This window comes from Amblyomma mixtum, chromosome 1 (genome assembly GCF_055824585.1).
Source record: "Amblyomma mixtum isolate Tamu chromosome 1, ASM5582458v1, whole genome shotgun sequence".
Classification (NCBI taxonomy): Eukaryota; Metazoa; Arthropoda; class Arachnida; order Ixodida; family Ixodidae; genus Amblyomma; species Amblyomma mixtum.
The window spans coordinates 25474826-25500264 of NC_143012.1; the positions used below are offsets into that span (position 1 = coordinate 25474826).

The 25439-nt window shown below is 49.4% G+C and overlaps 2 protein-coding genes across 17 annotated transcripts in view; both read left to right on the plus strand.

The window, feature by feature from the left end:
* The window catches only part of LOC149365785 (nucleoredoxin-like protein 2), a 109780-nt gene that overhangs the window by 29691 nt on the left and 54650 nt on the right, over positions 1-25439 (plus strand). For 7 of the 16 annotated variants that reach the window (XM_089546153.1, XM_089546123.1, XM_089546128.1 and 4 more), the window contains exons 1-4: positions 17827-17989; positions 19620-19643; positions 21056-21277; positions 22979-25384. In XM_089546153.1, coding sequence (XP_089402279.1) covers positions 17972-17989; positions 19620-19643; positions 21056-21277; positions 22979-25384 — 2670 coding nt within the window. In that variant the 5' untranslated portion in view covers positions 17827-17971. Of the gene's footprint in view, positions 1-1210; positions 1297-4063; positions 4492-9677; positions 10593-14669; positions 15679-17826; positions 17990-19619; positions 19644-21055; positions 21278-22978; positions 25385-25439 lie in introns of those variants that run through there. The other 9 variants (XM_089546109.1, XM_089546135.1, XM_089546193.1 and 6 more) reach the window with 9 other exon arrangements.
* LOC149365786 (uncharacterized) lies at positions 10586-13806 on the plus strand. Its single transcript, XM_089546230.1, has one exon. It carries the CDS (start codon positions 11286-11288, stop codon positions 13248-13250), a length of 1965 nt encoding a protein of 654 aa, XP_089402356.1. The 5' UTR covers positions 10586-11285; the 3' UTR covers positions 13251-13806.

Below are 25439 nucleotides of genomic sequence, written 5' to 3' on the forward strand. Positions count from 1 at the left end.
TCCACTGCCTAACTGTTCCTCAAGGGTGTCTGGCCTGTCTTATGTTCACGTTTTAAGTGGGGACTGAGATCTGAATGTGGGCAAATCTGGTGCCTCCTACAGACAGTGTTGGCTTCAATCAGTGCCTGAAAGTGAGCCCTGAAAAACTGCAGAGCCACTTCCGATAGGCACAGTTAAGCATTTCTTCAAGCGGATAGCCTGTGTAACTCCCTCAGCGGAGGTTGAGGTGGAGCTGGCAGAGTACAGACTTTTGTGATCCATGTCACCTGAGCCTTCAGTCAGTCCCCATGTCTCAATGCATTGGGGTCATGAACGCCATCGACCGGTGTGCATCCACTGCCAGGCAAAGCATGAGGCAAGCCACATGCATGCGGCCTACTTGCTACTTGACTGGTTGATATCGGAGGCCTTCAGCATGACTCACTACTTCATCAGCCAGTCTGCTCTCAGATTTCAATGCCTCAATAACTTTGTGCCTTCACAGTTTTTTGCGAGCAGAAGCGATTGCACTGCTGCATGCATACTGTGCAGGCACAAGTACTATGAATCTATAAACCTCATTGATTGAAAAATTTCATTCTGCGTAGTAAACTGTAGTAGGTTTATATCATTTATCTTTTGCTGCTTCAACGGCTGTTGCACCCTTCAAAAGTTTTTCATGGTGAAATTTGGATGACTCGAAATCTGTCGTGTGAAAGTTTTAAGTACATAGTTTGGAACTATAGAATGCATGCGGGCTGCACCACATTGTTCCCTTTCATGCTCATATAGCGTTGTGAATAAAGACATCTTCATTCGCATTGTTTGTTGCGGTACTTTTCTGGGAGCTTCTTATCGGGCCCTGTGAATTGTCATTGTCAGGCACATCTGTTTTCTACGGTATTTTATAGCAATGGCTGCATGGTAGACATCGTGTTGTTGATGCCATCCGTGCATGCCAAGCCCTTACACTCCTGTATCATGCAACCTGCATAGCCGTCCCACTATGTGCCATATGCACCTCATTACTGTGCCATAAAAACATCTGCACAACCCAGCCCTACGCTGCTAACCCTCACACCCACAAATGTTAACTACGCTGTGCACCATTTGAACCAGTAATGAGATTACCTCGCATGAAAGTGATTACTTAATAAGGCGACTGACAAAAAAGTCAGGCAATAAGCACTTCAGTGTTAGAAGTGAGCACTACTAAAATTTTTCCCCGCAGGGGTGTGTGCAGCGTGCAGATGTTGGAGAGTTGCGACACCACGAGTTCCTGAGCATCTGCAGGGACATCCTCGCAGTGGGATGATGGTAAGCAGTGCATAGCTACAGACCCGAGCACCCACGCTTAGCCGTGCATGGCTCAGCCGTGTCTGGGGAAAAGGGAATCCTGGCGGTTGAGCCGACGCCGAGTGTTTAGACCTTCAAGGCCCCTCGGCGGAGGCAACACACCACTTTGGTCCCAGATTCCTGTAGACGGCACCACCCACCTAACCTTACCGGTGGAAATCGGCAGTCTCCTTTTCCTGTCCTCACCTCTATCTTTAACTTTCCTATTCCTTTCTCACAACTCTCCTGTCTCTTACTCACTTCTTGTTTTTCCATTTGTCCTGCCAGCGAGGGTTAACTTAGTGTGGCCAGCTACCCTGAGTTGCGTTATATTTTGTTATAGTTCAGGTGTACAGCTGGTGCGGGCAGGGCTTGCGTGCAAGTCCCTGTCCCATCCCTTTGTTGGGCTCCTTGGTGGGTGGCTGGCACCACAGCCGAAAAACATATTCATTTCATGGCTCCCCCTCTTCCACAAAACAATAGCCCCCTCAAAAAGTGTGTACTGCTGTAACAGCAGAATTCCTGCAAAAAAGAAAACTTTTTCCTAGGTACCATGTGGTACATAGTGAACTGCACAAGAATGCTGAACTGGGCAAGTTGGAGGGGATGCATGTTTGGAAAAATCAGCGCAAAAGAAGAACAGGACTGAAGCGCTTGTCCGTGTCCCCTTTCTTCCATCCCGTTCTTTCGCTTTGATTTTTCCAAACGTGTGCATGGTGAAGATGATGACCATCCAGCTAGAACAATATCTCCTTTCATTGTTTCTAAATCTTTGACTGATGCCTTGGGCCTTGGCTACAGTGAATGGTGTAATATCCGAACACAATTTTCTCAACCTTTCAAAAGAAGAAATGTTGGAGGGTCTAAAAGACCGTCACCGATGTCCATCACATCAAAATTCGAAAAGACTACAAGGAAACGCCAACAAAGCACATAGTCCTGACCTTTGCGTTCAGCCAACTCCCCGAATCCATACAAGTAGGACATCTTAAAAAACTAAGACCATATATCCCAAATCCCAGACAGTGCTTGAAGTGTCAAAAGATTCGGCCGTGGCTTCCAGAGCTGTCGCATCTGCCAAACATGTGCCAAATGGGCTTTAAATGATCGTGAATCTGTGGACCGCAACGCTACACCACTATGCGCGAACTGTGAAGGGGGACCACCCCACCTATTCAAGGTTGTGTCCTGGAAAAGAGAGAGAGATAACTTTAAAGACAAAGGAAAATATAGCATATCAAGTAGCAAGAAAAGGACTCCCCTCAACATTCCAGTTCACAGCAAAAACAAATTTCGCCGGTGTGGTGTGCAGGGGCAGTACACCACACTGGGCTCGGCCAATGACCAGGCAAAGCCTGAGGCAGGCCCGCCCTTGGCTGACTCAGCGAAGGCTGCCCTGCCAAAGGGCCCGCCGGCCCCTCAGTCAGCTGCCCGTAAGGCTTCCCTCAGTCTGGAGAGGCCCACAAACCGAACACCCACACAGGTTTTCCGCGGGTCTTCAGAGCCTCTAGTGAGGCAATGGACACAACGCAGTATTCCCCCCCCCCCCCCCCCCCCCCCCCCCCCCCCCGCAGCGGCGACATAGCTCCCTTGAGTGAAAAAGAAAAGACCGTAGTGAAGGCACTCCCAAAAACAGTATCTTAAGTTTTTAACTACTATTAAAAATTATCCAGCATGGCGTTCCTTACGCAGTGGAACTGCCGAGGACTAATAAATAACTACAGTGACATAAAGAGCTTTTAAACACACTTTCCCCTTTAGCTTTATGCCCACAGGAGACCAAAAACTAGAAGTGTAAAGTCTTTTGGTGTGACTGAGAGCAAGCTAATCGGCTCTCAGGAGGCATTGCTATTATAGTCCAGAGTGGTGTTGCAACCCGTGAAATAAAGCAAAAAACCAAATATGAGGCCGTTTCAGTCACCATCTTTCATTTTAAAACAATTGCAATATGTTCTTTTATATATCTCGAGCCACGTATTAGAATTGCACTTCACGACTTAGGAACGCTTTTAGAGCAGCTACCAGAGCCATATCTGGTAGGTGGGGATTTTAATGCTCACTTCAGTTTTTGGGGAAGTGAGCAAACAGATACTAAGGGTTGTATTTCTGAAGAGTTCATTCTGTGAAATGTCTGCCTGCTTAGTGCAGGTAAAAACTCGTACTGTTCTCCAAGCTCAGGGAAAATGATCTGTATAGACTTGTCTTTTAGTTCACCATCGGTTTTTATGGATTTAAATGGGATGCCCTTAACAACCCGTAGGGAAGTGATCACCTGCCTGTAGTAATCACCATCAATCATCCCAAATAAACCACTTCGTTGAAGGCTTCACATAGCTTACTGGGAGCTGTTTCGGGAAATGGCCTCTCTAGAAAAAAATATTTGCAGACCATCTTAGTGTTGATGAACTGAATCAAATGTTTACACCCTGCATCATCCTTGCGGCATGTTGAGCTGTCCCTCAGTCCTCAGGAGTGGTTCAAACCACTCCCACAACACAAAGGATTTAGAAAGCGAAAAAGGAGCTAAATGATGCCTGGGGAATTTTTCGCAGGTACGCGACTCACGAGAACCTTACAAATTTTAAAAAGGTGAGAGCTAATGCACCGCATATCCGTCACAGTGCCGAGAAAGCTTCCTGGAAAAATTGCATATCATCTGTAAAGAGTTTAATCACATCCAAAAAAATGTGGGAGCAAGCTCGTAAAATAAATGGCAACTTCTTCCCTTTCACAATTCCTTTTCTTACAGCCCCTGATACACAAGAATAGAGGAACAAGCTGACATCCCAGACGAATATCTCTCAAGTGTTTCCAGTTCTGCACACTACAAAAACACAGTAGTTTTAAAATACAAAAACACAGCTGAGAAAAACAGACTTCCAACAAGCGGTTGCATGAATGAATCATTCAATAGATCACTTAAAATCCAAGAAATAGTTTTATCTACCGGCAAGCAGACTGCTCTCGGCCCTGATGAAATACATTACTGCTTTAGAGAGCATACGAATGATTGTTTGTCTGGAGTAGCTCAGCACAGCTGAGAATGCAGGAACCGCCGACCTTTATTTCAGGAAACAAATTTTGTTTCTTCACCTGCGTTGACTTACCAGAGAGGTGACAGAAGCATTCTACATCGTCTTGTATGGTAATTATGTAAGCACACCATCGATATTGCTACGGACGCTGGGAGGACGACGAAGTGGTTTTGTTAAGAAGACGACGCTGAGGTGCGAGCTTGTGTGCTGTGAGACTACTCCAAGCCGTCGGTCCCTTGCGTAGCAGATTACCTCTGCTGTTTCCATTACTGCTTCTAGCCGCCACGTATCATTTGGTGGAGGTTGCTAAATTCGATCCCCGACCTCAAGCTGGCTCTCCGCCGTGGCCGCCGTCTCGCCACGGCCTACCATCCGCAGACGAACGGGCTCACTGAACGTCTGAACCGTACCCTCACCAACATGATTTCCATGTACGTCTCCGACCATCACCGCGACTGGGATATTAGCCTCCCATTTGTTACATTCGCCTACAATTCTACGCGTCACGATACAGCCGGTTTCTCCCCTTTTTATCTGCTCTTTGGCCGCGATCCTTTGCTGCCCTTCGACAGTGTGCTGCCCGCCACCGCCTCCACGAGTCCTTACGCTCGGGACGCCATCGCTCGCGCCGACGCTGCCCGTCTTGTCGCCCGCCAGCGGCTGTCAGCCTCCCAAGTCAATCAGAAACGACGTCATGACTGTCGCCGTCGTGAAGTCACCTACTCTCCTGGCTCTCTTGTTTTACTCTGGGTCCCTTCCCGCCGTGTGGGCCTTTGTGAAAAACTGCTTCCCCGATATACAGGCCCTTATCGGGTCGTACGTCCGGTGACCGCGGTGACGTACGAGATCACCCCGCTACATCCGCCATCCTCGGCCGCTGCTCCCCGCACCGACATCGTCCATGTGTCCCGCCTCAAACCTTACAACTCGCCGTCTAGCTGGCCTGTGTAGTGCGCACCGGGACGGTGCTTTTGCCGCGAGGGGGGTCATGCTACGGACGCTGGGAGGACGACGAAGTGGTTTTGTTAAGAAGACGACGCTGAGGTGCGAGCTTGTGTGCTGTGAGACTACTCCAAGCCGTCGGTCCCTTGCGTAGCAGATTACCTCTGCTGTTTCCATTACTGCTTCTAGCCGCCACGTATCAATATCGCTAACAAAAAAAGAAATAGGATACCTCTGGAGATCTTAATTTTTGTTTTTGCTTTTGTGCAGTAAACTTTGGATACTATGAAAAATTCTGGAAGCCTGGAAGAAAGCCATAATAGTACTATTCCAGAAACCTGGAAAGCAGCCAACATCCCCTGGTATTTATAGACCATAGCTCTTTCCAGCTGCCTTGCCAAGTCTTTTGAAAGCGTTTTGAATATCCGGCTAACCTTCAAGCTTGAATTGCGTGAACTCCTTGACATTCATCAATGTTTTAAATAAGCATGCTCGACAAAAGACCATTTAGTTCACCTTGAAAATATTGTCCGAGAGGCTTTCATGCATAGAGAGCACTGTCTTGCTTTCTTCTTCGATTTCGAAAAGGCGTAAGTCACAACTTGGCGGATCGGGATACTTCACAGAGCGTGGCATTTAAGGAAGGATACTGAACTGCACAAAAGACTTCCTATCTGACCATTCCTTTCGTGTACGCCTAGGTTCAGCCTACTCAAAGAACATTGTTCAGGAGAACGGAGTACCACAGGGGTGTATTTTAAGCACGACGCTGTCGTAAAAATGAATTCCTTAGCCCGAATAATCCTAAAATCACTTATGTACTCAGTTTATGTTGAGGATCTCCAGGCTGCCTGCACGCCAACCAACATGTCAGAGACAAACACAGATGACAATAAATAACTAATGTGGGCAGACAGAAATGGATTCCAGTTCTCTCCCCAGAAAACTGCTTGTCATGTTTTCTCTCAAAAGAGGTGTACAGAGCAATCCCACCCTACACCTAAGAGAAACCGAATTACCAGTAAAAGAACTCAAATTTCTAGGTATGACTTTGAACAAAAAGCCCACATTCCATCCACACATAAACTACCGGAAGAAAAAGCTTCCCGATTCTTAAATGTCCTAAAGGTCCTCTCACGAAAACGGTGGGGGTCTGATAGGACATGTAGCCCCGTCCTGTCCTCATCTTTCTGTGTCCTGTTTTAAACGCTACGTTTGTTCGTTCAGATTCTGATAGGACATGCCTTTTGCACATTTATCGTGCTCTAGTATGATCTTTCCTAGATTATGGGTGCGTAGTGTGTGGCTCCGCTAGGCTATCTTACCTAAGGAGACTGGACTTAATACATAGCTCAGGTCTGCAGCTTGCAAATGAAGCATACAGGAAGTCACCCATAAATAGCCTCTGAGATCAGTTTATCACCCCTTGCCGCTGCCATGCTGATATGCACATACGTCCTAAAAACATGTTCACTACTAAAACATATCTGCTACCCCATAGTCACAAAGTGCCTATTGAAATAATGTTTAACAACAAACCTCAGTCAGACCACTCCTCCTGTGCCTTGAAGAAAAATGCGAAGAAGTAGGTGTACTGAACACACTGCCCAGTATTGCCCCGAGGCCCCACCCACTGCCACCTGGTACACGTACCTTCCCTTCTATATGCGATCTTAAGTTGATGCACATCCACAAAAAACAAGCTCCACAAGATTGTATACTGCAGGAGTTTTTGGCAGTGAAGGATAAAGTACAAGATTCAGAGATTTTTACACAGACAGCTCTAAAACCGCACACTAAGTTGGGAATGCGGTAATACAAGGGAAAGGAGAAAAAAATAGGCTACCTGAGTACACATCAGTTTTCACGGCAGAAGGGTTGCTGTTGCAGTTGAAGAAATAAGAAAAACATAGAAAAATGTGTTATCTACACAGACTCCCTCAGCATAAATACAGCGCTGAACTCCAGAAATGCAGTTTTACCCATAATAGGAGAGAATACATAATAAAAGCTGAAACGCAGACACAATAATATCTGCTCGGTCCCTAGTTGCGTGGGAATCAGCGGGAACGAGAGCGCTGATGCATGTGCTGCACATGCCTGTAATGTACAAATACAACGTGGATATACCTCTTAAAGACTGCATGAAATTTGTAAGAAATAAACAGGAAAATGGCAAGCTTCATGGGACAATGAAGTTAACAACAAACTGCATTTCTTAAAGCGACCCGCCGCGGTGGTTCAGTGGCTATGGAGCTCGGCTGCTGACCCGAAAGACGCGGGGATCCCGATCCCGGCCACGACGGTCGATTTCGATGGAGGGAAAATTGTAGAGACCCGTGTACGGTGCGATGTCAGTGCACTCTAAAGAACAAAGAACCCCATTATTACCACAGAAACAAAGAAAATGGTTTTCAAACTGAACAGCAAGATATTCATGGTTCGAACCAGTTCAACCACAAGAAACCTAGCTGGCACCAGTACAACCAGCAGGACAACATTGATTAAAAATAAAACTATAGCAGACACCAAAAAGTAACTGCAAATAAGCGTTGAATAATTTTTTTTCTCAGCCCGCACCATGGCCCTGTTTCATCCGTGTGACTGCTAGAACTTCTCGAGTGTACTTCACCCTGCAATAACCAATCGAAAGCGGGCACAGGCCATCTATGTACGGGCCGTAGTAAGGCCCGGGCTTCCGGGCTGGTCCGAGCCCATGCAGTGTTCGAGTCCGCATTTCCCGAGGCAGCAGGGCACACTGACGGTGCACGGGGGAGATGCGGGCGCCTGCGCCCCCTACCTCCCGTGCTGTTTTTCAACATCCATGGTTCTCGCGCTGCCACATAAGGGAGTCAAGGGTTCTCCTTGTCTGTCGCGCGACAAAATTTTGTGTCGCAAGACAAGCTTTCTTGTGCATTGTGTCGTTAGACAGAGGTTCGTGTCGTGGTTTCTTTCGCGCGACAAAGTTGTTTCCAGTAGGTTCTGTCGCACGACAGACATCTTTCCTGTATTTTGTCGTGCGAAGAAGGTGCCTGTCGCAGATTTGTCGCGTGACAGGTTTTGGTCGCAAGTACTGTCGTCCGACAGAGAAGGTCGTGAACCTGTCGTGAGTTATATCGCGCGACAGATTCCTGTCGAAGGATGTGTCGTGCGACAGGTCCCTGTCTAGGGTAATTCCGTTGTACTGCAGAACTCTGGAAATACTGTCGCGCCGTCGTGTGACAGCGATACGCTCAAATTGACCAGTGGAGTGCTAAAGCGCGTTCACTCTGGCGAGTGGCGAAGACGATGCGAGTTGCTCTGGTTGGTTGGCGACGGGCACCGAGCGAAATGAAGTGTTCGTTCACACAGGCGAGTAGAGTTTGCAACTCACTTCTGGCTCCTTCCGAACGAGAATTGGCGGGGAGAAGAGGCGCCGCTCCCGCGCCCTCTTTCCTTCAGTTCGAACATGACGGTGTGACGTAAGAAGCAGTGACCATGCTCAAGAGTGATGCGGCTTTGAAAAACCCAGAAAGCTGTGATGCAGAAACGACGAAGCCAGCGGTGTATGCGCCCGCCACGCGAGCGTCTGCACGTCAAATGGCGTGAGCACGACGAATGGCGCTACTGAAAGCCTGTGTCGTCCTGGCTGCTGTGACGTTTCGTCAAGCCATGTAACATACTGTACCTCTACTACCACATGCGGGGAAAAGGCCAAGGACACATAACCCAATAGCCAGCTATTCCAACATATATAATGCAGCTTTTGCTGAAAACTAAGCCTGAACACATTTCTACAATGCACGATCACTATACACCAAAAAATTCGGCCATTCGAAACTCTGTTTCTCTATTAAGTTTTCTCCATATTTACAATTTCTAGTCAATGGTTGTTTAATGTGGCTGCCATACAAGAAAGTTGTCGGGCGTGCACCAAGGCGGTACGTGCTACTGAGGCTTGGTGGGCGGCACGTGCTACTGAGCAACATTCGGCTAAAATGAATTCTGGGCGAAACGACAGGTTCAAGGTTGCGGTCTTGTATGTGCGTTTTCCAAAAGCTATGAAGTCCAATCAGAAGAATCATATCATGTAGGGTTCGAGTCAGGTTGGGAAGCAATCATTACGAAAAAAACCATCGAGTAGCAGGTGTGCGCTACCTTGTTGTTTCTCAACCTGCTACTCGATGGGGGTTTTTTTCGTAATGGTGTTTATTACACGCCTTTATATGCAGGAAAGAACTATATACATCATTCACAAAGTAATCAGCCAGTAGCCCAACAAGTTGAATGAAAGCACAACACCCCAAAACTAAAACACACGCCTGAACACAACTAAAACGGCGGCAAGGAAAGACGACAGCAATAACAGGAACCAGTCCGGTTGATATTCGCTGTCTTCATGTCTTTCAGCTGGCGCACCATCTGGCCGAAATGTGTGCTGGAGGAGACGATAGGCTCAGCATGCCAGTCCAACATGCGCGTTTTCCACAGCCTCTTGAATCCAAGCAGGAGAATCATGTCAAAGGGTTCGAGGCTACTCGCTACTTCGTGGTCACCTTACGGAGGCCATTCACGTGGACGGAGTGCAGAGACTCCGGGCACCTACGCACGTTTCCTTGTTATGGCTATGCCATGATTCGAGATGAAGCCTCTTAAGCTCCACGCCCAGCAAGCTTGCTCACTGCTAGGTGAATGGGTGGTCAAAACGTTCGCAGCGCTCGACCAGGCCACTTCGTTCGGTGTCCGCCTTCCGGACGTCGTTTTTGTGTCCCGCCGGTGCGAATGGAGTCTGCCACGTGACTAAGGAGAAAAAGCGAGGTCTGCTGCCTGCTGCATGCTTTCCATTTAGTCGGCCCTGAAGTGGAGACTTAGTTGTTCTCAATACGTTGGGATGTCGTTTTCAGTGTATGGTTGGTGCCAGAGTTTCTCTGTGTTACAAACCCAGACAGACGGATTTCCGCCAAAGATGAAGGGGCGCGTATGATTTTCGCCAACGACATGACCGCAGTTACCCAGACATGAAGACCATTTCATTTGTGAAAACTTTGGTGAGCGCATGAAAACTTCGCCCCTACTTTTGAAGTTCGTGCTTCAAGAAGCATCTTCCTCGCTTTCTTCTAACGTAAGCGGCTGTACGTGTGACCGTAATATTGTCCCGGGTCGTTCTGACGAAGCGGGTCGTAGGGACACTGGAGGACCAGGACCACAGGAGAGCAGGCGCCAGAGACGCCAAGCGGTCGCGGTCGGACTCACGAGCGATTCCCTCCGAGCTTCTTCCTCTTTGGCGTCGATCGGCACCCCGCTGGTTGAGGATGACGTTGAGTAAGTGGAAAATCATAAGTAACACTCATGACAATATGACCCAGATTTCATGACTGTTTTAAGAACTGGTCAGTCGTTGAATAGAGTTAGCAGGAATGGTTTCTGAAAGCAATAGCAAAAGGACGCCACACAGAAAAATTCAGCGCTAATGTTTGAAGGACGAACACGGGCGCACTTTAATGGTAGGGGCCTAACTATGCTTAATAAAGAGCGCATGCCTTACAACTTTCTTTTCTTTGCAGATATTAATGAACCAACTAGGTCCACAGCATGTATTGATGCGGGAGTCTGTCTCAGCTTATTCTTCTGAATTGTAGGAAAGAACATGTGGAATAAGCGAGAATAGGCTGCGCAAAAAAACCCTTCTCTTGCCACCTGACGGTGAATACGACCGCACTGTGATGTCCAGAGGGATTTGCGTTGCTAAAAATGGAATCTACCTCTGTCTAAGCAAAAAAAAAAACTACATTCGTTGCAAATAACCGCCTTCGATCTGGTGCTGCGCATAAATCACACTAGTTGCACAAAGTCGAACAAATGTCCGTTGTCACGATTTCGCGACATATCGATGGCTCAAATTATAGCGGCGGTAACAAACTTTTGACACTGGCTTTTGAATGTGGGCCCGTTAGCTGGCACAGTGCAGGCAGTGGTAATGAGTTTTTTTTTACTCCTACATAATCTGGGCAATAAATGGTTAAACGGGTACCATTGGGACCATCGTCTTCACATTGTTGTTTATCGTTGCTTTCTGCTTTTTTATTACTTTTTAGTGTTTTATGCCAATTTCTAATGCATATTACATTTCCCAGAAAGGCGCGTGGTCCGGCCACCATGAAGAATATTAAAAAGGTCAGCAACCATGACATACACAGCGCCATCATCTCGCATCATCGCGTGCCATCCGCGAGAACCCCCAAAGAAGCAGTGTGGCTCAGGGTTCAGCTCGTAGCTAACCTTTATTGCCGTGTCTACCCGTTCATCCACGCCATGGAATACGAGACGGCGGAAAAATCCCTCTGGGATCAGCATAGCCTGATTACAGACATCAACGAAGAAGAGCGAGATGAAAAATCTACCCAAGCCCTGATCATCGTCGTGTTCTTCGTCCTCGCATTCGTCGCGGCCATTGCGTGGGCTATGATCCTCACGGCAATCGTTGAGAACGAGGACGACGGCCTGGGGACTCACGGCTCCGACCTCTCCAGCGGCGGCACGGAGGAGAGTGAAGAGCATCCCACGCCCGAGCAGGTGTCTGTCGAAGTAGTGGAAGTAACGCGGAGAACGCCGCCCCCCCGGACATCGCGGACACCACGTCCGACAACTTCACGAACGATTCCCACCCAGCAGACCACGGCTATCAGGACGAGTACGGTTCGTACGACTGCAAGCACAAGAACGACTGTGACGTCGTCCAAAACTTCGGCTGGACCTACCAGTACGGTTACGGTTCGCACGCCTGCAAGCACAAGGACGACTCTGGCGTCATCCACAACTCCGGCTGGACCGAGGCCTCTCAGTCGGGCTCTCTTCTGCACGTACGGCAACGGCACGACTGGAAACACCAAATTCCCCTCGGACGGCTTGTGCGACCTCATCTTTTACGACTCGATGTATAAGAATGGCATCAACACACTGGCCCAAAGCACTCCGTACAGTGCCGACTTGGAGGCAGTCCTTAAGCAAGCGGAAAGCGGTGGCTACAAGAACACGCAGTTCGGCCTGGGGTTCGCATTTACAGAATTGCGCCGATTCGTGCGGGATAGCGCCTTCGCCGCTATAAGTGACCTAAGTCAGTTCATTCAGCGTGGCGTGTCGCACTTGGGCGTTATCGACTGTCCCGGTCACGGCGTGGAGTTGTCTCAGATGAACGAAATTTTCGGTGCCATTGCAGTGTTGAGTATAGATTTGCAGCCCGTGAGAGATAGGGGACAGGACGCGTACTTGGTGGTCGGCGTGGTATCCTTTAACAGCACGTGGAACGAGTATTTCAAAAGGCAGTTCGGGAGGGCGAGCGCGTTCAAGCCTCACTTGTTCATTTCTCACGGCTACCAATTGTCCGAAGATTGGCAGAGAACGCCGTGCCTGGCCACGCCACCAACGTTGCTCGCCAAGCCACCGCACCCGCAGCAGACCATCCACGACCTGCGTGATGCTGTGGAAGCAATAGCAGAGATCAGCACGCAGGCTGGCGGTGCGGCGATGTCGCTCTCGGTGACAATGAAGGGCCGATGGACCGAGTTGTTACCGAACTCCACCGCGAAGGCATTCTCACCATGCAACGAGAGGTCGCGCCGCCAGTCTGGAAGCTACACGGAAGTGTGCAACGCAGCGCCTTTTTCGAATACATTGGAGTACGATCCTGATGTTTACGCCATGCGAGCTTACGACGCCCAGAGCCGCCTCATGTTGTTCTACGATAACGAGCGAGCACTGGGCGAAAAACTTTGCAAAGTCAAGGCGAGCCATACGCTAACGGTGTTCGGCCTGGCAGTTTTCGACCTGGAGTATGAGGATGGCGACAACACCTGCTCGGCGCTAAATCGGTTCGGCAGTTTCAGCCGACTGAAGATGGTGGCAAAGGTGCTGGATTTCTTTAGCAACAAGTACATAGACGCGACACAGGAGAAGAACTGCCCTCAACTTTTTCGCTCCTAATGTTGAGGACTGGCGCTGCCTCGCCAGTCAATTCATCTGCATTTTTGGCAGCGTATTCATCTGCTGTGCAAAACAATATTGATAGGTTTCAGACACGCCGGATAGTCCGACGAAAGCACTGGTGCAACCTATATATTTGCACGATAAAATTTCTTGCGATCCGCTCTTTCCTTGTTTGCCTATGCCTAGAGTGGCCCAAACACTGTCTGGGTTTGCGTTCTAGTGGCAGAGAGGTCACTCCGCAAAGAAATATCTCGACAATACATTCTAAGCAGGAATTAGCCTATATGGGCGTAAAAAGGAAGTAAGCTGTTCTTTAGCGCATTCCCTTTCAGGGGCAGGGTATTCTGCCCAAACTCTGGGGTATGCATTTCCATCGCTAAGTATACGGAGTACACACAGTTGACATCGCAAACAAATTCCTTCTTGAAAACATTCGAATTAAGCTATAGCAGTTGCGAAGATTTTAACCGAGCTTTAAATCTCCTCATTTGCTAACCTCAAGACCTCCAGTTCCTCGTTTGAAAGCCTCCTCCCATCGCTAAATGCATCGTTACGGTCATGCATCGTTAAAACAGTCACCAAATCTGGGTCATATTGTCATGAGTGTACTTATGATTTTCCACTTACTCAACGTCTGCCTCAACCAGCGGGGTGCCGATCGACGGCAAAGAGGAAGAAGATCGGCGGGAATCGCTCATGAGTCCGACCGCGACCGCTTGGCGTCTCTGGCGCCTGCTCTCCTGTGGTCCTGGTCCTCCAGTGTCCCTACGACCCGTGACAATATTACGGTCACACGTACAGCCGCTTACGTTCCCTCCAGTAATCAAGTTTGCGCTAGGTTAAGAACCACATATGTCTTAATGTAGTGAGAGCACCTCTTCTTCAGTGGTATAACATGGCACTATTTTAATTTCGTGCTTCAGTGAGCAGCGTCAGCTTGTCTGGGAGCGCAAATGGATCCAGTGCACGTTAAAGAACCCCAGGTGGTCGAAATTTCCGGAGCCCTCCACTACGGCGTCTCTCAGCCTTAGTCGCTTTGGGACGTTAAACCCCATAAACTAAACCAAACCACTTCTGTAAGCCTCTTGGCGACAGTGTGCCCGTTACACTTCTGGCGGAGCCAAATGGCACTACAACACGCGTGATAGTCATAGGGTTGCCACAGTTGATCAGCTTAATCAACCGACAAAATACCTGAGGCAAAAATTCTTAGGCGTTAATGCTGTGGCGTCATTCGTGTTAGATGCGTAATAATGTCGGAAGCCATTATACGCCTCCCATGATGCATTTTAAGCAGCGCGTGTACCTTACACAAGGGATAGATCGCCTTCGTTACTATTAGTGCGTGAGCACTAATCCGATGGGTACCGACCCCGACCTAAATCGTCCGTTGTTTGTTCTGTTGTTTCTTCGCAGCTGGACTAGCGCGAGCGCTCCGTCCAGCGGCACTGCCCGCTCTTCGCCGTCTTCTACGTAGCAAAAATCCGTGCTTTCACTCCGATTCGAATGGAGTAAACATTCTCTGTAGCCTCTTTTTCAACGTATGCGCCGTCATACATGGATGCGAAGGTATTACAGGGAAGTCGTCTTGTCCTTTATTCTCCCTAGTTGCTGCGATAGACCGAGGATAATGCATGCTCCCCAAGCGCGTTTTTTTTTTTGCCATACACTGCTTGTCGGCGTCATTACAGTGCTGCTTCATTGGTTTCTATTTATTTTCAAGATCGCCTGTTTCTCCGTTATGCGAAAGGACCTTATATAGGACGCCTGGGAACAATTCTCCTTCGCTGTATGTGTCAGACTCCGCTTAGATAAATGCCCGACGTCAACTTCCTAGAACCGAGGCAGAAGGTCAAGTGGGTGGATGAGATTAGTAAGTTTGCGGTGTTAATATGGCCGCAACTGCAGCAAGACATAGTTAATTGGAGAGATATGGGAGGGGCCCTTCTTCTACAGTGGGCGTAGTTACGCTGATGATGATGTGGACAAGGTTTCGCTTACGACGGGGACGTTTCGAAATTCGGGACACTTTCAGTGCGCTAGCAGTGAGGACCGCACTCACCGATTTCTCCGACCTTTGTCCTGCTTGACCTCGGAAACTGAGCATCGAACCGAAACGGAAGTGCATTTACTGCGCATTTGGCCTAAGCAGGCTAAATCGTCCGTCATTTTTTTTTCTTCTTTTCTTTGTCTCTGGGACTGCTGTGGCGCTGAATGACCTAGGCGATTTTGTATACGGTTCGAATAAACCAACTTGAATACCTTGAAGACAATATTTCACTGTCGTGTGGTGGCCAGGTCTGGCGTTCAGTCCTCCAGCGTAAAGCAGAGTTTTTCTGCACGATGTACTAGTTAGGCTACCACCGATTTCTTGTGACATGCAGGCTGCGCAGAATTCAAGTCCAGGTACTTGCAAATTGAATGTTTTCCCTGAAAAGTATGCAGGCTATTTTTTCACAGACAAAGGTGAACTTATGAACAGCAAACGGACTGCCCTGAGGGGGTAGCCCGGCCGAGTAGCACTAAGCGAGAGCAAATTTTGTACTGAAAGGGTGACTCAAATTTGGGAAAGGAATTTTGAGAGGTTCGCGGAGGGAGGAGAATCGGTGACAGTGAAGTAGGACGGGATCCAGCGTTTCAGGTTCATTACAGAAAGAACACATATGGCTGATAATGAGAACTGGGATCTGTGAAGGTAGAAATTTAGGGGAGGAATCATGCATCGAAAACTTGTCAAAGTCACCTCGCATAGATGAGAAAAATATTGACCCGCATTCCCCTTGTGCCTCGAACGCTTGGAATCATCGGACAAGAATAACGAAGACGCGGTTCAGAAGGAAGGAAGGGAAAACTTTATTTTTACTAATGCTTATTCCTGCGGTTTGGGGCATCTTCAGAGACGTCTTGGTTCTACACCCAGGAGCCTTCTCTGTCGAAGTCGTCCGCCTCTAATCAATGGTCGGTTGCCCTCAGAAAAAGCAACTGCTTGAAGCGAAATGAACGAAGTTCGCCAGCTTTCCCCTGTAGCGTGGTCGATACGCCAGGTAGGGAGACGAAGAGGACTCGCCAAAATGAAGACGGTATCAGCGGGCGTATTAACAGAGGATATCCATGATCCATGATGGAAGTTCCTCCTCCAACAGCTACGACACACTGAGAAAAATTTCCAGCCTTCCTGTATAAAAACGCAACGAAAATAGTTCTGTCATCACAACAGAATTTATGTAGTATTTTGGGCCAGGAACTTATAGTAAAAACACATTTTTGTAGTAACAACATTGTCGTTAGTATTTTAGTGTCCCTTGTCGTAGGCTCAGAACTACATAAAAATACAATACTACTGAAGAGCCTGCCGTTACGACAAAACGACAAAACCTCCTGTCGTAATTTGGGAAAAAGTCGTCATTTTTTCCGACTGGGTCTCCCTATCTCTGGAGGGAGAACTGACAGCAGTGGCTGTCACTTTTAGCCATTGTCCATAATGTCACAGCCGGAATTTTTGGCTATGACGTACCATCACGCCCACGCCGCCTGCCCCTCTGGAAGGGAAGTAGATTATTGAGAAGCACTAAGAAGAAGAAGAAGAAGAAGAAGAAAAGGAGCACAGTGCGAGTGATTGAGTGGTTGTGTGTCTTGGCCACTCCCCCGTAGTGGGTATGTGCCATTCTACTTGAGGCCAACCAACCAACCAACCAAACAATTGACCATCACCTCCTCTCTTGCCGGCGGTTCGCATTTAGGAGAAAACAGTATTTGGAAGTCCCTCTTTCGAGGTTAGGACTCCCTTTGTCTCTACCCGTTCTGCTCTCGTTTGGTGCGAGCGCCACGGGATTCTCATTAAGCACTATTTGCGGCTACCTTCATGATTACATCACTGCTACTGGTCGCTTACCCTGTTAAATCCATACGAATTCAGCACTAAAGAGGAAACCAATACCTTTAATAGCATCACAGACATTCAGAAAAAGAACAAAAGGATCTATCCTCCTCCGGATAGATCGCTTAGCTCGGCTGAGGCCTATGACTGGAGAAGACTCCAAGCTAGAAACTTCGCATCCCCGCTCTGGAGGAGCTGGACAGGAGGTGACACGAGGGAGGATGCGGAGGTGTGCGAGTTCTGCGGGCATACCGCTACACTCGAACACATACTATGGAGATGCCCCAGTGCCCCAGGATATGGCGGAATTAATAATGCAGAGGAATGGGAGACCATACTCAGAAGTGCTGACCTTAGCATACAACGATACGCACCCGCCTGGCAGCAGAAGCTGCGCGACTATATCGTTGCTAGTCTTCGAGCTGCGACGCTGCCCCTCCCCGGACGCCTGCGTGCGGACCCGGAGGGGCACGGGTCTTCTTCTGGCGGAAATAAAGTTTTTTCACTTGACTGTTAATCCATATAAAGTTCCACCGAATGTCCAAAAAGCGTATTTTATTTTATTCCTGAAATATCTGATTTGTTTATTTATTAAAGATTTTTAACAAGCCATACATATTTTCTAATTCAAACATTCTACTATTTTACTTAGCTTTTTATTTCCAGTTTTTTTTTTCCTTGGCATTCACCACCGTGGCCAATCCCCCCGCGTGGGCATGTGCCATTTTCATATGGTGAAGAAGAAGAAGAAGAAGATTAAGTGCCGCCCGTTGTGCTTTTCAACTTCGTGTTCATTCGTCTAGAGGATCTGTGCTACGTTCGCCCCACCGAGCGGTCAGCAATGCCTCCCAAACACAAGGCAAGCGGACGTTGCGTTGTTTCCTTAGAGAGCTCGTACTAATCGTAGCAGTTGCGAAGCCGTCCATCAACCCCGTGCTTCAAAATCCGTCGCGTGCACTGTTAGGACCGGAACTGGGCAGATTTACTAACATTCGCGTTTGCAAACTGCAGTCAAACTGCTTAGAAGTTCCAATACTCACGGGAGGCGTCTCTTAGCTTCCAACAAATTGCGTGGGTAGCTGCCCAGATTTTGAAACTGTTTCGAAACTGGTGCGTTTACTTGATATAAATTCCATTGCCTTCACATTCTCTCGCGGGGAACGAAATACCGAGATTAGGAGGTGGTTACGAATAACGTAAAGGAGCGGTACTGTCTCAGGACAAAGGAGAAGCGAGGCGCAAAGAGAAATGGCGCTGCTCACCACACCGTAGATTTGTAGCGTCCTCTGTGGTGAGCGGCGTGAACTAATTCTTACGTCGTTGCGCCTCTGCCCACCGTCATCAGCTTGAGGACAACCACTGCAGGAACCTTGTTGCTGCGAAACACGAGATAATCGTTAAAACGTTCGCTATTAGAATTCAGTTATACAATTTACTGGTTGGCATGGTTCACCTGTTATCTGATGTCCGCCAACACTGCTATTATTATGTTGCAAAAAGCCTCTCTTTACCGCAAAAACACTATTTCTAAAAAATTAACGTCGAGCTTTCCTGAAACAGCCGGTATATTTTCAGGAGCATTCGTTTTCTTCCTGCGAGCAAACGTTTATGCGTTGGAAATATATACCACGCCGCCGTAGATGGGGGGCCCCCTACCCGGTGTGCGCTGCGGAGAAGTTTAAACGTCGTCAAAGCTTTATGGGGAGATTACGTCACCATTTCGAACGCTAGTACAAAAAGAGTTCGCATGCGTTACCTGCAAATTTCACCTATTTGGTGTTTGAGCCCGTCGAATTCGTAAAGCTCATCTGTCGCCCTTTAACCTCGTGGAGATCGTAGAGAGCTGCTGTGTGTGACTCCAACTCCGTTTTTATGCGACACCGTAACCCAGTGGACACTGAAACTGCACTGGACGTCCGCGGAACGTTCCAAACGCCCCTAGGACGTCCCATGGAGTGTTGGTGCCATTGAGAAGGGCCCGTGTCGCAGAAAAGCCGGTGTCGGCGTTGCCGTCGGCGTGACAGAAAAATCCGCATTGGTTTAAAAGGTGGATGTTACAAGAGGCTCTCACAGATGGCGCCAGCCACGCCAGCGCTGCGCCAAGCGCATGTTCCGTCGGCCGCCATCTTCCTCCTCACACTTATATAAACCCGGAGCAGACGACGACTCGTTATAAGCGTCGCCTCTCAAGCTGCTACGCAGCAGACCCATCGCTGTATTTCAAGCAACCGCACTTTTGTAGCCTACACAGGAGTCGAACCCTTGACCCCCGGGTCGCGGGTCAGACACGCTACCTCTACGCCGCGCAGGCGTGTTCATACAGCTTGGTTAACGCGGGGCTTTATGTGCATGTCGTGTGGTCTTTTACATATTGATTGCGATTGTGAAAGAGGATACAGAGTCCGTGTCTGCGTGGTCAAGAGGAACCGCTGCCCTTAAAGGCGAAGCTTAATTGTGCCCCCCAATTCTTTTCATTTCTCTTTTTGTAGAGCAAGAAGCGGACGACAACCAGCGTAAGTTCGCATTGATGTCTCTTATTCCCTTTTGCTGGTTTTCTACAGTGATAGCTGAAACGTGATAGCGAAGCTTAAAGCGCTTCGGCATACTACGTCGCAACCTCAAACTCTCGCGTTCAGTATCCAGGTGCTCTTGGGGGGAGGCGGCACCCTCCGAATCTGGGACCGTGCGTTATCAGAGAGGTATAGCGTAGCGTGAACCGCTACCGTGATTCGCATCCGCGGGGTGCCACTGCGCATGCGCAGATCGTCCTGAGGGCACCCGATGGCGCCATGTCCCGAACTGCGCGCTCGCCTCCCGCGTCGGTACGAATCAGCACGTTCGAACTGGCGGTGCGCGGAAGCAGTCGCGCTATGCTAAAACTCTCCATTTGCCGCCTTCCTAGCGCTCAAAATTGCCCCTTCTGGCTTTTACAGAGTATGAAGGTTGGAAAAGATGTAATAAATTGAGACAGCTCTTAGTAGTGTGAGAAGAGGACAATGCAGATTACGAGGGTAGGAAAGGCGTTTAGCTATCTTACTACTGCAGTCGCGCCGTGAGGGAAAGGCTGGCTAGAGTGAAAGAAGGAAGAGTCGCCGTATTGGAAGCCTCGTGACGTCAAAACAACATGGATGCCCCCCGTAGTTGCCTTGCTGCGCTCAAAAGTGGCGATAAAAATTTTTGTTTGATATCGATCATGACCAAAACTATACATCAGGCGTCGTCGTTGGCGTTGTAAGCGGAAAAATTCCCGGAGAAGCAACCTTGGTGGGCCTCCTAGATCACGTGACCTTATGGCGTCATCAAAACCTGCCCACCGGATTGTGCACAGTGACCACCGTGGCAGGCGCAGGTGCAGTTAACGATTGGTTGCGACACCTTGCTCGGGAAGAGCAACTTGAGTAGCATAAACCTCACTGGTGGGAGCACCTGCCGTCGCAAGGCACTGGCGTATCACTTAACCGCTGCACCACTGAGCTAGGACTGGTGTGAGAACTCCCAGGGATCTATTAATGCAAAGTAGAGAATGACCAATTCCGCAAATAGGGGCATTAACCCATTAACGATATGGCATCATACCCTTAATGCGGAGCTTAAGTGCCCCCTCCTTTTTTCCAGTCGCATTTTATCGGGATGGTTTTATTATTAGCACATATTGTTTTATTTTTAACTAGGTCTGAACTTTAGTTTGATCAGCTGGTTCACGCAGTTGCGGTGAGATTTAGGCTTTCTCTATATCCCACGGGTGTAGACTGTGCAACTGTGCCACTGTGCTTTCCGAAGCAGCTGAGAGCCACAACTATAGTGTTATAGAATGGCCACTACAGCTTCCGTCGCTTCAGCGCACAACGCTTCGAGTCGCAAAGGCCCTGAATTCTTCCTACCGCGCAAGCACCCGAATGCGTGCCCAATGCGCCCGTCCACACAGGGTGCTCCGTCAGGGGCCAGTCCAGAGCCGGAGGGCACGCTTCCGACATCCGAGAGCAGTACCGTCATGTCCACCGGGATGGCGCCGTCCCAGCTGAGTCGGCGGCGAGGCCGCGCCGCCCCCCGAAGGCGGAGCTCGTCTTCGCTGCGAGCTAGAGCGGCGAGTAGCGATGCCCACAGCCCTGACGCCAGCTTTCCTGCTGGTCCCTTGCAGTCCGCTCAGGTACGTATACCTCGAAGGGCACCTACGGTTATGTTGCGAGGTTTGCGCCTTTTAGTGCGGGAGTACTAATCCGGGGGTTAAGAGCTTAGCAAAATTGTCTAGCGGTTGTCTGTCTGTCTGGACGAGAGCTATCTGGATCGCACAAATTCCACAGGTGGCGGCACCTGCCGTCCCAGGGCAATGTCCTTGGCAGTACCTTTGCACTGTGCACGAATGTTGGAAACACTTGCCACTGCGCATGCGCTGGCAGCGTCCGGTAAATCGGCAAACTTCTACGCTAATACGTCTCCGGTATGCTCTATTCTCTCTCTATTTCTCATTTTTTAGCCGTTCTTTAACTGCCCTTTCTGTCCACGTTATTTAAAGGGGTATACACACCAGCATATTCTTAGTGTATTTTTGCTTTGAAATGATGCTTAACACTTGCGTAATGCAAGCATGCACATAAATCGCCGCTTGGAATTTGCCTATGCTCAGTAGCTAACTGATAATTGAATTTATTCTTTCGTGCAGTTTCGGTTTCAGCACTCGAGAGATGGTTGCGACATCACAAGTGAGCACCAGGTCACGTGGGGCATACAAAAATCTTTTTGTTTACTTGCTTCCATTCCGGCTTCTGGAGCAGTTTAGCATAAGAGTTCGAATGAATTAAAATGGAAAAGCAGCAGTTATATTGTAGTTTTTTTTATGCCTCAAGTGGGCTTATACTTGTGACGTCGCAAAAAAAAGTTCAGCTACAAATTCTTTGTTGAATGGTGACAAATTAAACATGGTTATCCATTTACTAATGTGCGCATAATTCCAGAGGAAAGCAACACTAGAGAAAATTTGGTGTCTCCCACCTTAAAATACAATGCCGCACCCTTTTTCAGTTTTGTTTATTCGCAGATCAATTTCAAAAGTTTATTTTATTTCTACTCGCAACCTTGCATTCGGCACCTCACAAACGTTGCTTGCTAGAAATTTCCAGGTTTGAATTCTCGATCATTTCGGACATACCACGAAATAGGCGCTTACAGTCGCTATTTTTATGCCATGCGGCGCGCTCCAGAGATTTGTGGATAACATTGGTGGCATATATCTAACGTCCCACAAAGCACCGCCTTCAGAAGTGCAGCCAGGTTTCAGTGTTTCAATTTTTCATTTTCTTTTGCGGATTTCTTCAGTATTTTGTTCAATAATTATTCTAACGAAGAGGCAGAACCCTGAAACATTCAGGTAAAATGATCAGCGGTAAAGAGAAGATTCCTTGGAATGTTTTATTTTTTTATTCATTAAAGAAGATTAAAAGGTCAGGGACAAAAGGTACGGAGTACCTTACTATGTACCTAAACATTGAACTAAGCCCTGCAAGCCTCGGCACAGATTAACGGTTCATGAGCGTAAAAAATGGTGACTCTTCGCCACTTCGCGTTCATGCTGCGACAAGAGTTTGTGAACGTGAACGCTTTTTGAAGGTCGTGTGACCACACCTTTAATTGGAGGCATTCTTCATTCATCGCAAGGAAGCGGACTCAGTTTTAGGTGTTCTTGCCTAGCTGCGAGGTCATCCTATCGCACCATCAAAATGCACCGTTTAGTAGTGCTGGTTAAAAAAATTAGTGTTATATATTGTGAAACAATCTACTGAAAAGTACGTAATTAGTTCCGGGGCGCTAACTTGAAGACGCCGCCGTTTCAAGCGTTTTGAACTTCGCGCAGGAGACCGCAAATAATGCTCTCCAGGAAGACTCTGCCTCAGCTCCTTCTAAAACAACTCAAGGCCTGCCGCGAACCGCACCTTCTTTGTCCGAAGTCGGCAAGAGCGGTCCTGACAGCGAGCAAAAATCTCCCGGAGAGTCACTAAAGGGCGCTCGAAGGTCATCGTCCTCTGAGCGCGTTCAGCGAGTCGTGGCCGAGTCTCCGACTTCCAGTAGACGCACTTCGAAGGTCACTGCCGACGATGGACTGGCGTCTCCGAAGAAGACGGACCACGGATCGCCGCGGAGACATTCTTTAGCCCAAACGGCTGCCTCTCCCTCCAAGGAAAGCGTCTCGTCGAGAAGTCGCCTGTCAAAAACCGAAGGCGATAGAGCATCTTCGAGAAGCAAGCCTTCACGTGCCCTTCCGAAGAGTCCTTCGCGGAGCAAGACAGACCTCGGATCTCCGCGGAGACATTCTTTAGACCGGAAGGCTGTCTCTCCCTCCAAGGAAAGCGTCTCGTCGAGAAGTTGCCCGTCGAAAACCGAAGGCGACAGCGTATCTTCGAAAAGCAAGGGGCGTCCACCTTCCGAGCGAGCCGCGCCAGGCAGCGTAGCTTCCCAGTCACATCCGCCCAAGGCGTCTTCCCCGACCCGTCACAGACAGACCGAGAAACCCCCTGAGACGCCGACGTCACAGTCACCAATACGCAGTGACCACGACAAGATGTCTTCACCGGCTATGGCTACTCCAACGAAAAGCGGTAGGGGCACGCCCAGCAAGAAGCGAGGAGACGAACCACCATTGCTTCCGCTGGGACAGCCGGCGCCAGACTTCTCCGGATCGGGTGAGTTCCAGGGAAAAGGCTCAGCGTCGCCTCGTCGGAAGCAAGACGGCGGCGGCAAGACTCCGCTGTCCCGAAGGGCCAGCTTAGCATCTGAAAGGAGCGTAATGTCGGAACATGACCGCCACAGTCCCTTCGTTGTCGCTTGCTCGCTGCTCTGTGTAGTGGCCTTCCTGGTCATCGTCGCCGTTGTGCTCGTGCTCACGTCGGAGAAGGGATATCCGGCCGTCTGCGCGTCGGAGGCCTGCGTCCAGCTAAGCGACCTGCTCAACGCTAGCGTGAACGCGACCGTCAAGCCGTGCGACAACTTCTACCAGTACGTCTGCGGCGGGTTTCCTTCCGGAAGTCGATCCTCGGTTTACAGGGAGCACGTGGAGAGATTTGGTCGCTCCTTGATTTCGATCACCGCCGACGCCCTTGTCAACCGCACCGAGCAGACGGCTGTGCAGAAAGTGGCGCTCTTCCTTCGATCCTGCCTGCTGGCGGTCACGAACGACGAGCAGAGTCAGGTGCCCGAATTCCGGCGGAAGCTGACAGAACTGGGTGTCTTATGGCCGAACGTGTCGCAGACTCCCGACGTCATCGGCACAGCGACGAAGGTCTTTGCCACGTTTCGAGTCGCTCCCTTGCTGAAGATCGAGAGGAGTCGAGACGGCGGCGACGGTGAACCGCCGTACCTGATTGTGGGTCCCGGCACTGTGATGCCGGCCTGGATGGAACAGCGGGACTGGCTGCTGCGATCCGGGCGTTACGAAGAGTTCTACATAGCTACTGTCGTGGCGTATACCGGTCAACTAGGCAGCAAGCACGTGGCGCCCGGCACCACGGGAATAAAGAAGTTTTTGGAGTTGGAACGCGTGGTGCTTGAAAACCTGGTTTACTCCGACAGGAGCCGCGCAGACGTGCAACACCTAGGGACGATTAGCCAGCTACAGACCCTCACGCCGAACATCAGAACAGAAGCCTGGCAGACTGCAATCACCAAGGAGTTGGGACTTGCGATGTCGGCACTGGCGGAAGTCAGTAACCCGGATTACTTGAAGCGTTTGAACGACCTTTTAGGCCAAATTGAAGAGAAGGACCTGCACTTCTACCTCGGCTGGTCCGTGGTGCAAGCCATGGGGCGACTTATGAGCAAGTCCCTCTCGGACGTGTGGTACTCGGTGTCAAAACCGGAGCAGAAGGGCAAAGGCCTTCCTTCCGATTCACCGAGGGTCGCAGACTGCATGCAGCTGACGGAGTCGCTTTTTGGCTGGATCCTCTTCCAACCCTTCGCGGTAGCGCAAGCAGGCCCGGCTGTTCAAAACGGCGTGAGCGCTATGGCGGAGAGCATTGCCGAAGACCTCGCCAAGAGACTCGAAGCCGCGTCGTGGATGAACGGGAAGCCGTCGCCTTTGCTCGCAACGAGCGTGACGAAGGCCGACTTCGGGGACATGCTTTACCACATCACGAGGTTCCCGACGGAGGAGGGGCTTGATGCGCTGCTGGCGAACGTGACCGCCATGCAGTACTCGTCCTTCTTCGCCAACTGGATCAATGCCGTTTCAGGGATGGCCCGTGTTCCGAAAGCAAAGTGGGAGCAGGTAGGTTTATTTGTGGTTTTCTACTTGCCAGAGCAACACTTCGGGCTAGGTACAT